The sequence below is a fragment of the Tursiops truncatus genome, chromosome 9, assembly GCF_011762595.2.
Source record: "Tursiops truncatus isolate mTurTru1 chromosome 9, mTurTru1.mat.Y, whole genome shotgun sequence".
In the NCBI taxonomy this organism is placed as follows: Eukaryota; Metazoa; Chordata; class Mammalia; order Artiodactyla; family Delphinidae; genus Tursiops; species Tursiops truncatus.
The window spans coordinates 51,005,711-51,021,987 of NC_047042.1; the positions used below are offsets into that span (position 1 = coordinate 51,005,711).

A 16,277-nucleotide genomic window follows, 5' to 3' on the forward strand; every position below is an offset into this window, starting at 1 on the left:
ACGTATAAATAAGGTTCAGTTACATCCAAATTAATAGGATATGATGATCCTATTAATAAAGATAGGGTGAAAAAGAGGGGAGGTGGTTGATTATATCTATTGTCTGAAAGGCTTTAGGATAAAGATGAGAAACAATAAACATTTATAAGCCTCTAGTAAGCTTTACCTCTTCAGCTGACATAAATATGAGAAATCATAAATAGTTCTGTAGTCCTATAATTGAATTTTCCTGGAGAAACTTAAAAGTATGTCAACAGTCATTTTTCCTTTGTTTCAACTAGGGAGGAGAGGGTGTGAAAGAAAGAGGAGGAAAAATGGTTGATGTGGTTTGACCGCTTTTACTAACATCTCCAAAGCTTATCAGTTTTGATCTGAAACAATATATTAAAACTTGGCCCTGAGTTGGAGAATAAAAGCCAATGAATTTAAGGAATATACATGATTTTGTCCCCGCTAAGAGTTTAATCTTTTAAACCTTGGCTGCAGTAAAGTGGTCAAAATCTGGCCTAAGAAATGAGAACTACCCTTAGTCTTTACTTCAAATCAATTCTTTCCCAACAGTCATGCCATAAACACACACACACAGTTGGTATGTTTATTGGTTTAGTCACTAAAGGATTTAGCTGGACAAACATCACAAAGATGATGGCTGATTTAATTGAATTTATGATCAAATGTTTTCCATTGCAGGAAGAGTGGGAAATCACTTATGGGGAATTTGAATAATTTAAGGGAAGTTCTCTATTTGGCATTATGTTTGTATATCAGGTCTTGAGGGATTAAATTCAGCTGAGGACTAGATGAGAATTCACATACAGATATACAAAGATGCGCTGTATAATAATGCAGTGAGGGCCAGAATATTGATCTCTTTGTGTTAATATTTCTATTCATTTATATCTCATTTATGGTCTGGGTAATAACATCCACACACATATACACTCACTATGAGACTTCAACTGTAAACCACCACTTGATTTTTCTAATATCCCCAAATGATCTAAAAATGCTCTTTTAGGTAAGACAAAAAATAACTGATTTGCAGGACTGTATATGTGTGTGTTTAAGGCATTTTAATGTATTTTGTTGTTTTTGTCAAAGACAAAATAAAATCTATTGTTAAAGTCACTCCCATGACGAATATAACATGGGAGTGACTTTAACAATACAAAGTAACATGGGACTTGTGCCTTAGGGTATGGACTTGGCTCAGTGCCTGAAAGAAAAAAGCAGTTTCCTTTGGTGTCCCCTACCCACCTGCTTGTCAGTGATGATATGTGAACCAGAGTAAGGTTATGCTCCCAGCCTTTATTCTCTGTGATTCTAGAGATAAGTCATCTACCTTCCCCATTTAGGAGCCATAACCAACAAGGATAATTACCTTTAGTATCACGAATGAAACCCTCGGGGTCAAGTGGACACCCAAGCTCTATGCACCTGGTTTAGGCTTACCCATCAGTTCAGGTACAGAGTTCGTGTACATGTATGGAAGAGGTCTAAAAGATGCTTTGAACTTGGTAACAGTGTTTGTCTAAGGGCTTCTTTCAATTTAATTAGGAAAACTGTCTAATAGATGTGTTTCAAGACTTAGGGTAAACCACACTTTTACATGAATTATGTACAATGCTATTTGCTAACACATCACTCTTAGGAAGGAACTGCTGGAAGAGGAATCTTGTTTCTACACATGAAATATTTTTTAAAAATCATCTGGTGACCGAGAAATTCAGCACATGCTCCTAGAAAGGTAGAAGGAATATTCCAGATGTTTGGGGGCCCTGTGTCACAGCGGTATTCATGTTCAAGGACAATTACTTATCTCAAAATGAATGAAATAGCTGGACTGGCAGGAGAGGGCAGGGCATGCCAAAAACCAGAAGGGGGATAAGCTAACATTCCTCACAATAATCCTGCCAAGGGTCTTAAAGACGGAAAATCTGGGCTCAGATTGGCTAGTGAGCTTCCTGAGTATTATATGGTTCAGTACTGGATCTGTGGTTGGAACTTGGCCCCTATCATACCAAAGCTTATGTTACTTTCAGGTGTTTTCTTGCCATTTGTAGTAATAATGAGCTTTCTCGGGCATCTTTCCTCTTTTCTATTCTTTCTTGGTTTTTATCAACAATATTTATTGACCGTGTATTTTTACAGGGTCAGTAGGACCAGTGTCTATACAGCAGAAGTCAGATGCACTTGTCAACATGAATAGTTTATTAACTGTATCTTCACAATGAGTGGAAGTTGAGCCCCAGTTTTATAGAAAGTCTCCCCAAAGTATAAGGAGGACCCCCTGTCCCCACAAATGATTGGGCCCCTTATCCTATCCTAATTTTCATGAAAATCAACCAAGGTAAAGTGTGGAGTGGGTGACAATGGATACAAAAGATGACATTGTTGTTCAAATCATCTCTCTCCAGTGACGACTTATGCTTGTCTTAATTCTGAGGCTGACAATTCACCAGATTCATAAACATTTTCTTAATCAAAAGGAAATGATAAAAATAAATGTTGAGGAAAGGGATCTCACAGCCAGTGTTATTTTAATAAATAAAGAGCAGTAAAAATTTCTTCATTTCTGTTCATGCTTCAGTTTTTTTAAATGTGGAAAATTTCAATGTCCGGAAGCTGAAGAGTTAACATATGTACCCAAGGGGCCCATGAGAGGCTTATTTATGAAATGGAGCTCCTCTTGGTAGCATCTTGTATGTGGTGAAGGGGAAGCTGAGACTTTTAGTATTTTCTGAGCAGAGTTAGGGGAGATCAAGGGGGCCGGGAACAACAGCAAAGAGGTGAATTCTTCAGGGAGTTGAAAAAGGGTAGACAGCTGTGTGTCTAACTCCTAGCAGTTCCCCGCGAAACGAGAGAGAGAGAGAGAGAGAGAGAGAGAGAGAGAGAGAGAGAGAGAACAGGAGAAGGAGAAAGGAATGGAGTCGCCTGAAATAGGCAGTGCCCCTCAAGAAGGAACACCATGGCTCTTGGAAGCGAGGGGGAGGGGAAGGCATGTCTGCTAGGTGTTCTCTGATACCTCCACTATTCCCTCCTCAGATTTATCTCTTACTGGGTCCTCCAGAGCTATTATCTTCTCAGAGTGTTTACAAATAAAAGACAGAGGTGAGAAGCAAACACATCAAGCAAGATCCCCAGACACTTGAGTGCAAAATGCAAGGACTCTTGAGCATAGAATTTCCAAAGCATCGGACACCCACACTTGTGTTACACTGTTGGGCACCTAAAATAAATGGATAGTTTACCTGTTGATCTGCAGTTGTGCTGCCCAATTTGGTAGCCACCCACGGCGACTATTTACATTTAAATTAATTAAATTTAAATGAAATTTAAGATTCAGTTCCTAAGCCACATTTCTAGTGCTCAATAGCCACAGGGGGCTAGTGGCTGCTGCCCTGGGTGGTGAAGATACAGATTTTCATCAACAGAGAAGGTTCTGCTGGACAGCACTGATCTAGAGGGGACATAAATATCAGGCCAAACTTTTACCATCTCAGAGACTATGAGCTTTCCTGAGAATAATCTCTTTGTTTCTCTCTACAGAGGTGGAAAATGATTTCTTCCTCATACATAATTTTGAGCGTAGCTAATGTGAACCAGGCAACGTGGAACCATCAGAATCAGGGGCCTATGCTTGTCACCTGATGGGCCAGAGATCAGGCAAAACGGGCTGTGTCTGACCTGATGAGGGCTGGGTTCACCCCCTCTGCTCTGCCTCACCCCATGCCTCCTCACTGAGTAGGAAACCCCACTACAACTCGTGAAAAGCAGAATGGCCCCAAAGATGTCCTCTCACCCATCCCTGAAGCCTGTGAATATGTTACTTTCCAAGGCAAAAGGGACTTGGCAGATGTAATTAAGGTTACAGATCTTAAAATAGAAAGGTGAACTTGGATTATAGAATTTAGAAGCAGAGAACTTTCTCCTACTGGAGGCAGAAGAGATGGGGCAGAAGGGGAAGAGAGAGACTCGAAGGATGAGAAACACTTGTTGAACTGATGCTGCTTTAAAGACGGAGGTGGCAGGGTGATGTGGAATACACGTGGCCTTCAGGAGCTAGGGGAGGCTCTCAGCCGACAACCAGAAAGGAAACAGGACCTCAGCCCGACAGCCATAAGGAACTGAATTTTGCAAACTATCTGAATAAGCCTGTGAGCAGATTCCCCCAAGAGCCTCCAGACAGGGCCCAGGCTACCAATACCTTGATTTTGGCCTTGTCAGACCCAAATCAAAGAAACCAGCTAAGCCCATGTAGGCTCCTGCCCAATAGGAGATGATAAATTGTGGCAATTTATTATGGCAGCCACAGAATACAAATGTACCATTTTATATTGTGGAGAAGCAGAGAACTTCCTCAGTTCACATATCTAGCATCTGTTCTGGGGAACAGTCTGAGAAAACCTAATTCTATCGTCCTTCTTTCAGGGAAACGAGCAGCCCAGCTGCTCCTGGAAACTCTGTGCCGCTTCAGAAACATGGTTGGGTTTTATCCCTTAATGAGCTGGATAGCAGAAGGAAGGTTTTAGCTGCACCAGAAGTGTGTACTTTTGGATGAGGAGTCCAACACATAATCTGAAAGGATGAAAAACAATGGCTGTTGCCAACTCCCAAGCCTGGCACGTACTGCCAATTAGTAAGCGAGAAGATGGATAGTTTCTGCCTATCAGAAGGGGAACAAAAAACTCATGCCTGAAAGATAGCAAACAGCATGGGGCCTGCCCTTGGCCATCACCAGGGGTTATTAATGTCAGCGAATTCTTTGCTACGAAAAGAAAAACATGGACAAGAAATCTGGCAATGACACAAAACGACAGAGCATAATTTCCTGGGGCAGTGGGAACTGTGTGGAATGGGCAACAGATCCCACTATCAGGGTCTGTGTGGGTGGCTGGCAGGCCTGTCATCTCCAGTACTTAGCTTGTCACAAACCTGCCTCTATCCCAATGGCACATTACCCAGCAATTACCTAGGACAGGCCCTAGTTGATGGTGTGGGTGGCCAGCCTGCTGCAAACACTGTTCCCCAGGAGAGAGGAAATAGGTTTGTACTCTAGCCCAGCAATGAATGACGTCAGGTCCCAGAAGAGATCTCCCGACCCAAAGTCACAGTGAGAACAAAATAAAGTCAGGTAATGATAAGCCCACTTGAAGATCAGGGTTTTTTAAATGATATTTCTTTCACAAGATTCACTCTGGGGCATGCTCTCCACGTTGTAATTCTCAATAGCACTAATCATTCGACCTCAGCAGGTTTCTTATTTCAAGCTCTAAAATGGAGACAATAATATCTGCCCTGACTACCTCCCAAGATTGGTATAAAGATATGAAGATGTGACAACATATGTGACTCCTATAGAGCAGAAGGCCATCCGATGGTTTACTACACCCCTGTCAAGCCAGGACTATGGATTAACAAGTATACGTCAGGCCTTTGACTAGGTACGTCTCGCGTGTTATCACATTTATGCTGTTGCTACTGTTAGTGATCAGGGTTAGAGCTCTGGCAGATTGTCCATCTCTCTCTTGGACAGCTTTCTCTTTGTCCTCCTGGCATCTGCCTCCAACCTGTGTCTCTGGACAGACCTTTATGCTGTCTTCTTTGACTCCCACCAAAGCCTGGAAAGCATCTCCTGTTTGAGGACCTCCTCTTTTTCCCCTTCAAGAATCCACTCTTCAATTTTCTAGAATTGCTCTCTGTTCAGTGGCAAGGGGTTTAATAGATCAGATAAACATCACACCTACCCAATGCTTTCAGTGACTGAACTAATGATTCATTCTTGTGAAACTGAATGATCCAAGAAATTGCTCTGAACTGCGACTTTTAAGCAGGCAGGTGAGACTTAGGGGCTTCCAAACAATACCCTGTGTGGGTGTCCAAGGTCAGGACAAGAGACTGGCTTGGATCTGATTGTCCAAGTGTTGAAAACTATATTTTCAGGGGTGTGGTAAGGAGCTACACCCCACGTAGCCTCCCAATGCTGAACTCAAGTCCCCAGAGCTGGGCAGTCGACAATTGCAGCTCCAGCTCATCCTCTGAGTGAAAAGAAAGGAATTCCAAAATGTCTGCTTTACTGTCTGCTTTAGAGCTTGTCACCCTCATAAATCCACCCCTAAAAAAGTGCATGGATGATGTAAAGAATAATTTCTTTGAAAATATGGTGAGAAGAAATCTTCAGGCACTAAATAAATTGAAACTGTTACTTTGAAGTAAACAGAATTATAACAAAAATGATCAACAATGAAAAAAACGTGAAACTGGAGAAAGAGGATTTAAAGATCTGGCTCAACTCAACGGCTCCTCCTAGCGTCAGTAACTGTACTTACCTTCCTCTAACATTTCTAAGCAACTGTAGAGAAACTGAAAGCTTGAACTTACTTTGCAATATATTATTACTTTACAAAATTTTTGATCAACTTAGAACAATAAGGCAGAGTAGGAAACAGGGCTTTTCTTTCTTGAGAAGGCACCTATTTAAATCTTAATGGAATGCAATCAGACATGACAAGAAAAATACAATAGAGAACCACCAATATTAGTATACAGAGTGAAATTTATGTTGTTTCTCTAAATATTATTTTAAATACATTATGCTTTATGCACATGTAGCATGACTTTCTAGCAAGTCATCTTTTTTAAAAATTAATTTATTTGTTTTTATTTTTGGCTGTGTTGGGTCTTCGTTGCTGCACACGGGTTTTCTCTAGTTGCGGCGAGCGGGCGCTACTCTTCTTTGCGGTGCGCGGGCTTCTCATTGCGGTGGTTTCTCTTGTTGGGGAACACGGGCTCTAGGCGCACAGCTTCAGTAGTTGTGGCACATGGGCTCAGTAGTTGTGGCTCGCGGGCTTAGTCACTGCACGGCATGTGGGATCTTTCCAGACCAGGGCTTGAACCCATGTTCCCTGCATTGGCAGGCAGATTCTCAACCACTGTGCCACCAGGGAAGCCCAAGTCATCTTTAAAATATGTTTTGGAAGTTAATCATCGAATTAGATAAAACATTCAAGGAAAGCTCAAGTACGCCAAGCTGGAAAACACTTCTAAAGCTCCTAAATTAAGGTTTGTGACCCTGCTGGTACCTTCCAATACATGCAGGCAAACGTCTTCTCTCTTTTTGCATTTCCATAAGGGTAGCCTCATTATAATGTCTCTGAATTTACTGCACATCTTAAAGTATCGTCTGTTTTTAATTCTTAGGAGCAATCCAGTTGGACTTGCTAACCAGAGGGCTTATAAGCAGAACTAGAGCACTGGGTGGAGGGGGCAGGACAAGCTGGCCTACACCTGTTCAAAGTCTACGGATGTGCTTTGCTTTATCAGCTATGACCTGTGTTTTCCAAATCTGTCTTCTGTGACTTGGTGGTTTATCCTTAGTTCTCTTTTTGCTACTTTCAAACCTCCAAAATTGTTCAGCTGCTAAAAAGTTCCAAAACAAGCAAATGCATTCCTGGAATCCTACCCTTAACTTTGCTGGAGAGCATACACTAAGGCTTCTTCTCCAGCCAAAATAATGAAAGATCTTTTAACTGGCTGAAATACTTGGTTGATTGCACATGCATGCCAATGTCAGACAACTATAAATAGAGAGATCAGGAAGAAAAATAGGGAGAGTCTTTATAACTCCAAGGAAATAAAATGGAATGTTTTGAAGGCCATCAGAAAGAACACATTTATAAAATTAAGATTTGTCTCCCTTTAGTCTAAAATCCTCTTCAAGCAGGAGAGAACCCACATGGATCATGCACTTCCAGTAAGAGGAAATAAAAGGACCTTCTTTTCTTTTTGAATATGTATTTATTATTCTCAATCCTATAATTAAGACTTCTTTATATTATCCTTTCGAGTTTAGATATCTGCTGGATCTTCTGATATTTTTCTCCTATCACTGCTTTGCTTCCCCAGAATACTAAAACATCCTTCAAAGGATAAAATTATGCCCCATGGTTACTGGTATAAATGAAGTCAGCAGGGAATTGCATGGGTGTTACTTAGGACAGACTTGGTCCCAAAATAAACTGGGTCACTTGTTACAGCTGTTCAAAGAGACTTGAGGATTCATTTCGCAAGAAATTTTACTCTCGGGCTTCCCTGGCGGCACAGTGGTTAAGAATCAGCCTGCCAATGCAGGGGACACGGGTTCGAGCCCTGGTCGGGGAAGATGCCACATGCCGTGGAGCGACTAAGCCCATGCACCACGACTACTGAGCCTGCGCTCTAGAGCCCGCGAGCCACAACTACTGAAGCCCAAGCGCCTAGAGCCCATGCTCCGCAACAAGAGAAGCCACCGCAATGAGAAGCCCGCGCACCGCAATGAAGAGTAGCCCCCGATCGTCACAACTAGAGAAAGCCCGCGCGCAGCAACGAAGACCCAAAGCAGCCAAAAATAAATAAAGTTATTAAAAAACAAAAAAAGAAATTTTACTCTCTTAGGCAGGTTCATCTATCCACTAGCTTCAACAGCTGTGTTAATACATATTTTTAACATTGTTACTTAATTTTGAACAGCAATTTACATGTGTATATTAACCTGCCCATCTTATATTAACCTATCTAAATTGAATTCAAATTAGTCCTTGCAAATTAGTTCCCTTTATTTTGAACCTATTACTGCTGTACAAGAGAATTTACCAATCACTTTGGTTTCGTAATTGTGCTGTTGACAAACAAATTAGTTAGCAGTAGGAAGAAAGCTAGCACTTGCTTAATAGTCTTTAAATGCAATTCTTCCGAATCTAGACCCCACTCTGAAGTGACAGTTGTTGAAATGTCAATGATGGTTACAAGGTCACAAGTCGGTCTGTAGGAAGAATCAATAATATAATTAATGTCTGAATTCTCACTTCTCCCTAAATTGCATTGGGTTAGAACTGGCTGGAGGCTATAGCTTCGCTTTAAGGGTTCAGTACAAAACAGATACTAGCAAGTCATATTTTTATAATATTTTTAGTGATGATTTTATTACTTAGCTTTTTCTGAAATAAATCCTTAAGGCAACAAAAGAATAAGACTTATGGGGACTTGAAAATAGCATGGTTCTAAACAAGTCATGTTTATAATTTTAAAACCTTACTTCAAGCTCAGCATTTAATATTTTCTCTAAAATATTTTTAAAGAAATCGAAGGGTGGGACTCTCTTAAATGACTTTGAATTAATTCTCGGGCTTTTAAAAAGCATATGTGATGGTAGAAATTAAAAGAAAGATATTAACTACAATTCTATCAATGGATTTAAAAGACTTTACATTAAAATGTAATATTTCCTTCAGTATTTTACCTTGTTTTTGGTAGAAAAAATATAAATCCTATGTTCATGGAAAATGCAAATAATAAATATCTCTGAAGTGATATCTTAAAGAGAAACCGTGTTCTTATTTTGTGAAAAATCATATTCTGAAGAACTATCTGCCCTCAAAAGTAAAAGCGTATTTACTGAACCTAGCATCTTTTAAGAAAATTCAGAGATGGAGCACAATGCACACAGCTTTTAAAATTTCTAAAGCAGCAACACCAGAGGATCACACAGCCTGATTTTTGTCAATGAAGTTAACTACTTCTGTTGTGACACGAACAGTACCTCTCACAGAAAGGAAAGCATCAGGTCTTAGGTGGTCAGAATGAAGCAAAGCAACGCAAAGCTTGAATACTACTTCAGTTGTCTTTTTTTTTGGAAAGACATGAGATAACCTAGTTTCTCCTGATATAGAGTAATGTAAATGGACAAAAGCATCTTCTCTGAGAGGCATCCCACCAGTCACTTCCAATGGTTGAACAAGAAAGGCCATTCGTCTGGGCATACAAATGACAGGTGCTGAATACAAGTTGCGAAAATGAACAGCTGGAGTGGGCCAGGTGTAAATGCTGTTGGGGTCACATCCACAAGGGGACAGTGGATGAACTATCACTCAGCATCGTCTACAGACCTCCCCCTCCCCCATCCTGTCTTTTGTAGACTACTCTAAGTGGATAAAAATTGCCATTTATTTTTCTGGGTGATTTGGACATCATTCTAGTCCTGTCCCTCTGAAGGAAGGAAACAAGAGGGTTAGCTAAATTGGAGGCTATTCTCCACAAACGTCACTCTGCGTGGATTTGCCAGATTTTCCTGTTACTTCAGAGAAAGGGTTAGAGATTCAATGGCTTTGTCAAGAATTGTTTCATAAAGTGGTTAGTGGCACAAAACTTTTTGAGCAATTGTGAGAAATGTGTTTGATCATTTAACGAAGACAGGAACTGTTATATGTATATATTACCTGGTATATGAAAGCACTTAATTAAAATGTGTTACCACTGATCAGTGAAGTTAGGGTGAAGGAGGATAAAAGGGTGAGGAACACATAGAGAATGTTCCCTCCCAGCCGAGGGCATGCTTCCTGTGGGAGATTCTAGATATTAAGAACTGACCCTTCAAATGGAAAATACGAAGTCTTGTGTTAGACAAAAATAATTATACTGGTGTGTTCTTCTTAGTATGAATTTAATCAAAATAAACTGCCAAATCTTTCAAATAATCCATGGAAGATTTTAATGTATTCATTCCATGAGTTCCTCACAGTAAGCTATCTGCTGTTACCTACTGACAGCATTGATTAAAGGCATTTTTATTATCAAAAGTTTTTCTTAGGCTTCCCTGGTGGAGCAGTGGTTGAGAGTCCGCCTGCCGATGCAGGGGACACGGGTTCGTGCCCCGGTCCAGGAAGATCCCACATACCGCAGAGCGGCTATGCCCGTGAGCCACAGCCACGGAGCCTGTGCGTCCGGAGCCTGTGCTCCGCAACGGGAAAGGCCACAACAATGAGAGGACCGCGTACAGCCAAAAAAAAAAAAAAAAAGGTTTTTCTTATTTGTTCCATAATTGATGGCATCTAAAATTAAACATGTCATAACGGTAAAAAGGGAGACAATAACACTAAATTCCCCATAGACAAAATTTTGTTATGACAAATTATAGTTTACTTAATCAAAGCAGATCTAGTTACCTTTTCTCTAATATAATGCTTGAAATGTGATACAGTCAGAGTGACTCAATTACTCTGCTTCCCAACTTTCAATGATTTACTAGCAGTTTGGCTTGCTATAAAAGACCTCTGAATAACTTGAGACACCCAGATCTTCAGATGTCATCAAATTTAGAAACCAATAAATAAAGCTATTTCAACAAGGTCAGATGAGAGATTAAATAAACAGAGTCCATGTATTCCAAGTGATACGTGTGCTTAGCTTCCCAATAAGGCTCACGGGAAAAATAGGTAAACTAAAAACATTTGAAAGATCAGTTTTATCTCGCTCAAAGGTTGTCACCAACATTATTTAGATTAGAAAGTCAGTTGATATATTGTACTTAAGAAATGCTATTTTGCTGATGCTAAAATATTTCTTGGAATCTAGTTAGAAGAAGAGTGAGCACAGTGAATTTCAGGATTAACAACTCTGGGAACCCAAATTCACAGAGTGTTGGCTCAGGTGGAACATGGGGGCTGGTACACAGTTAGGGCTTAATAACTGTTTAATGGTTAAACGAATGGATGAATAGACAACTGGGTGAACAAATGAAAGAATGTCATGACAAATTTATCAAGAGAGTTTTAAAAATTAAGAGAGAGAAAAAGAGAACGAGTATAAGCTGTATAAAAAAACTTACTTATTCCATGCTTGTCTGAGGTTTTTAGAGCTGTACAGGGTAAAGCGTTCTGAAATGAAAAAGAAAAATGATAAACAATCTTTGTTTCAAAAGTCTATATTGCCCGTATGTTAAAAAAAAACTTTTAAAAAGCTACTGTTCGATTTAGCCATAGCTATGCTAGACATGCTATGTCTTCACCTTAGATTAAACAAAAGAGTAAAACACGAAGAGCTAAACATTTTAAACAATGAAGCATTGTTTTCTTTTGTCTAGGGTGATTTGTTTCATAATTTGGTTTCCTAGTAATTATTTCTTAGAATAACTAAGTTTTAAATGGGTTGAAAAAAGAAATGCAAATTCCAAATATGCAAACTGTAGGTAGATTTATAGAAGAATATTGCCACATTGGTCCAGTGAAACCTGCTGTTTTTTCTATGAAGACATCTCTGACCAAACACAGTAGTGCTGGTTCTCCTTGCTTATACTATATGGCATTTACACATACTGAAAGCCAAACCACCAACGTCCTATAGTGTATACTTACATTTACCATTGAACAATCTTTATATTTTTAAAATGAAAACACAACATGTTTGTTTTACCAAGTTAGACAATAAAGTGGCATAGAATATACATTAATAATCTCTTCTCCTGCTCCCCATTTTTCACTCCTGATGATATAGCAATTGTTAATGGCTTGGTATGTCTCTTTCCACATATTTATGTTTATAAATACAAATCTATCCATATATACAAATATATATATATACTATTTTAATTTTTAAATGCATTGTACAATAAACATTCTCTGAAATTTTTTAGGCATCTAATAATATATAGTGAATAGTCCTTCGAATAAAATAATATGTAACAATTGTTTTAAATCTGTGTAATATTCCATAGGGTAGAAGTACATAAATTATTGGACCATTCTCCTACTGATGAAAATTTAGGTAGTTTCCAGCCCCTTTTTTCCTTAAAAACAATTTTTCAATAAATAATCCTTGCACATCTATGTCTATATACCGATGCTTTCTTTTCTGTCAAATAGATTCCCCAATATAGAACTGCCTGGCAAATGGCATGCATATTTCACATTTTAATAGCTGCTGACAGATTACTTTTCATTTTCCCACCAGCAATAAAAAAATAATGTCTCTTTTATATTATGCATCCCTGGGATGCAAGGATGGTTCAATATATGCAAATCAATAAATGTGATACATTATGTTAACAGAATGAAAGATAAAAATCACATGATCATCTCAATAGATGCAGAAAAAACATTTGACAAAATTCAACATCCATTCATGATATAAACTCTCAATATTCTGGGTATAGATGGAACATATCTCAACACAATAAAGTCCATATATGACAAGCCCACAGCTAACATCATACTGGATGGTGAAAGGCAGAACTCTTAGTGGAAAAGACAAGGTGGCTACTCTCACCATTCCTGTTCAACACACTATTGGAAGTCCTAGTCAGAACAATCAAGCAAGAAATAAACAAAAAAAACCCAAACCCCAACCAACCAAACAAACAAAAAAAAACACATCTTAATTGGAAATGAAAAAGTAAAACTGTTGCTGTTTGCAGACATGATTTTTTTATATATAGAAGATCTTAATAAAGACTCCACCAAAAACTTGTTAGACCTAATCAACAAATTCAGGGAAGTTGCAGGACATAAATTCAATATACAAAAATCGGTTGCATTTCTATATACTAATAATGATTAATCTGAAAAGGAAATAAACAATCCTATTTACAATACCATCAAAAAATATAAAATACCTAGGAATAAGTTCAGCAAAGTAGGTAAAAGATCTGTACACTGAAAACTGTAGACATTGATGAAAGAAATTGAAGAAGACACAAATAAGTGGAAAGATAGTCCATACTCATCACTCGAAGAATTAATACATTGGTAAAATGTTCATACTACCCAAAGGCATCTATAGATTTAACTCAATCCCTATCAAGATTCCAATGGCATTTATTTTTTTACAGAAACAGAAAAAAGCAATCATAAAATTCATATGGAACCACAAAAGACCCCGAATAGCCAAGGCAATAATAAGAAGAACGAAGTTGGAGGTATTACACTTCCTGATTTCAAACTGTATCACAAAGCTATAGTAATATACATACTATGGTACATATATATGCCAGTATGATACTGGCATAAAAACAGACACATAGACTAATGGAACAGAATTGAGAGCCCAGAAATAAACTCATGCATATATATGGTCAACGTTTGACAAGGGAACCAAAATACTCAGTGGAGAAAAGATAGACTCTTTAATAAACGGTGCTGGGAAAATAATGATACTCACATGCAAAAGAATGAAACTGGACCTCTATCACTCACAAAACCTGGAAGAGGATTAAAGACTTACGTAAGACCTGAAATCACAGAAGAAAACCAGGAAAAATCTCTTTGACTTTCGTCTTCATAATGATTTTATGGATACAACACACAAAACACAGGCAACAAAAGCAAAAATAAATAAGTGGAACTACATCAATCTAAAAAGCTTCTGCACAGCAAAAGAAACAATAAACAAAATGAACAGGCAAGGTACAGAATGGGAGAAAATATTTGCAAACCACATATCTGAAAAATAGCTAATATCTAAAATACAGAAGGGACTCATATAACTCATTAGCAAGAGAACAAATAATCCAATTAAAAAATGGGCAAAGGACCTGAAGAGACATTTTTCCAAGGAAGATATTCACATGCCCAAGTACATGAAAAGGTGCTTGATCTCACTAATCATCAGGGAAATGCAAATCAAAACCACAATAAGATATCATCTCACACCTGTTAGAATGGCTGTTATTGAAGGGATGAGATAACAAGTGCTTGTGAGAATGAGGAGAAAAGGGAACCCTTGGGCGCTGCTGGTGGGAACTTAAACTGGTACAGCCATTATGGAAAAGAGTATGGAGTTTTCTCAAAAAAAGTAAAACTAGAATTACCACATGACCCAGCAATTGGGTATATATCTGAAGGGAACTAAAGAGATTTCTGCACCCCTGTGTTCACTGCAGCATTATTTACAATAGCCAAGACATGGAAGCAACCTAAGTGTCCCCTGATGGATGAATGGATAAAGAAGATGTGGAGCATGTACACACCAGAATGTTACTCAGCCATAGAAAGGAAGGAAATTTTGCCACAACATGGATGGACCCTGAGGGCATTATGCTAAGAGAAATAAATCAGACAGAGAAAGACAGATACTGTATGGTCTCTCTTCTAGGTGGAATCTAAAGAATACTTAAACTCATAGAAGCAGAGGACAGGCAACAGAAGTGGTTGCCAGAGGTGGGGCACAGGGTTGGAGGTGGGGCAATAGGTGAAAGTAGTCAAAGGGTACAAACTGCCAGTTATAAGATGAATAAGTTCTGGGGATGTAATGTAAAGCACGGTGACTATAGTTAACAATACTGCACTGAATATTTGCAAGTTGCCAAGAGAGTAGATTTTAAAAGTTCTCACTCAAAAAAAAAAAAAAATTGAAACTATGTGAAGTAATGGATGTGTTAACTAAACTTATCGTGGCAATCATTTTGTAATATATACACATATAAAATCACTGTGCTGTACAACTTAGACTTACACAGTGCTTTATGTCAATTATAACTCAATAAAGCTGAGGGACAAGACAGTGTTCTAGCAAAATAAAACACGGAGGTATGATGTTGAGTGACTAGTGTGAGAGGGACACTTCAGGTTGGGTGATGAAGGAACATGAGTTGCAAATAAAAGTCAACCAACACAATAAACAAAGTTCCTACTGGAAATCTGGTTGGAGTTTCATTAAAATGTATATTTATCCGAAAAGGCTGATATAAAATCTTTGTACATAACAATATGTTGTGTCTTTCCATTTAGAAAGGATTTGTGTGTACATCCTCCAGTAAAATTAAATGATCTCCTTTTCATATTGATCTAATTTCTTCTTAATCATTTAATACTTAATAGGCTTAATTCTTCTTAGTATTAGTTGGTGCCTTTTGTTAGTGTTGTCTGCTTTGATTTATAAGCTTTTAAAGAAAAGAAAGTGATTTATATTGCTTTTGTTATGGTATGTTTCACGTATAAAAATACCATTAGATAAAAAGAACAAAAAGAAATTTAAGAACACACTCAGGTTCCTATCTCTAATTACAAAGTTTATTCAAAAGAAATCTCTGCAATGATTCATTCATTCAACTATTTACTGAGCAACTACTGTGAGCCAGGTACACCTCTTGGAGCTGAAGATACAGAGAAAGAACCAAACAGAAGACCTTCCTGCCTGTAGGGAGCTCTCATTCCAGTAGGGCATGTGCAGGGCTAGAGTGAGCCTGGAGGATGGGGTGTCTGGAGCAGACAGACAGCCCAGGAGAGATGGGCAGAAGACCAGCTCACACAGACTTTGTGGCCTTTAAGATATGATTTAGAATTTTTTTTTTTAAGGATCACTCTGGCTTCTGTTTGGAGAGTATACTACCAGGGGAAATAGTGTACATTAGCTGAAGAGCAGGCCTGATTACAAATATCCATTGTTCTACAGCTACAGGCAAAAGTGCTCACCAACAATTATGTATTTATTTGTTTCAAAAGAATGCCTAACATTTGAATTTATTCTCT

At 38.6% G+C, this 16,277-nt stretch overlaps 1 protein-coding gene across 5 annotated transcripts in view; it reads right to left on the reverse strand.

The window, feature by feature from the left end:
• The window catches only part of CDK14 (cyclin dependent kinase 14), a 618,912-nt gene that overhangs the window by 103,182 nt on the left and 499,453 nt on the right, over window positions 1-16,277 (reverse strand). For all 5 annotated transcript variants that reach the window (XM_073809735.1, XM_073809734.1, XM_073809736.1 and 2 more), the window contains one exon: window positions 11,642-11,690. In XM_073809735.1, coding sequence (XP_073665836.1) covers window positions 11,642-11,690 — 49 coding nt within the window. The remainder of the gene's footprint in view (window positions 1-11,641; window positions 11,691-16,277) is intronic.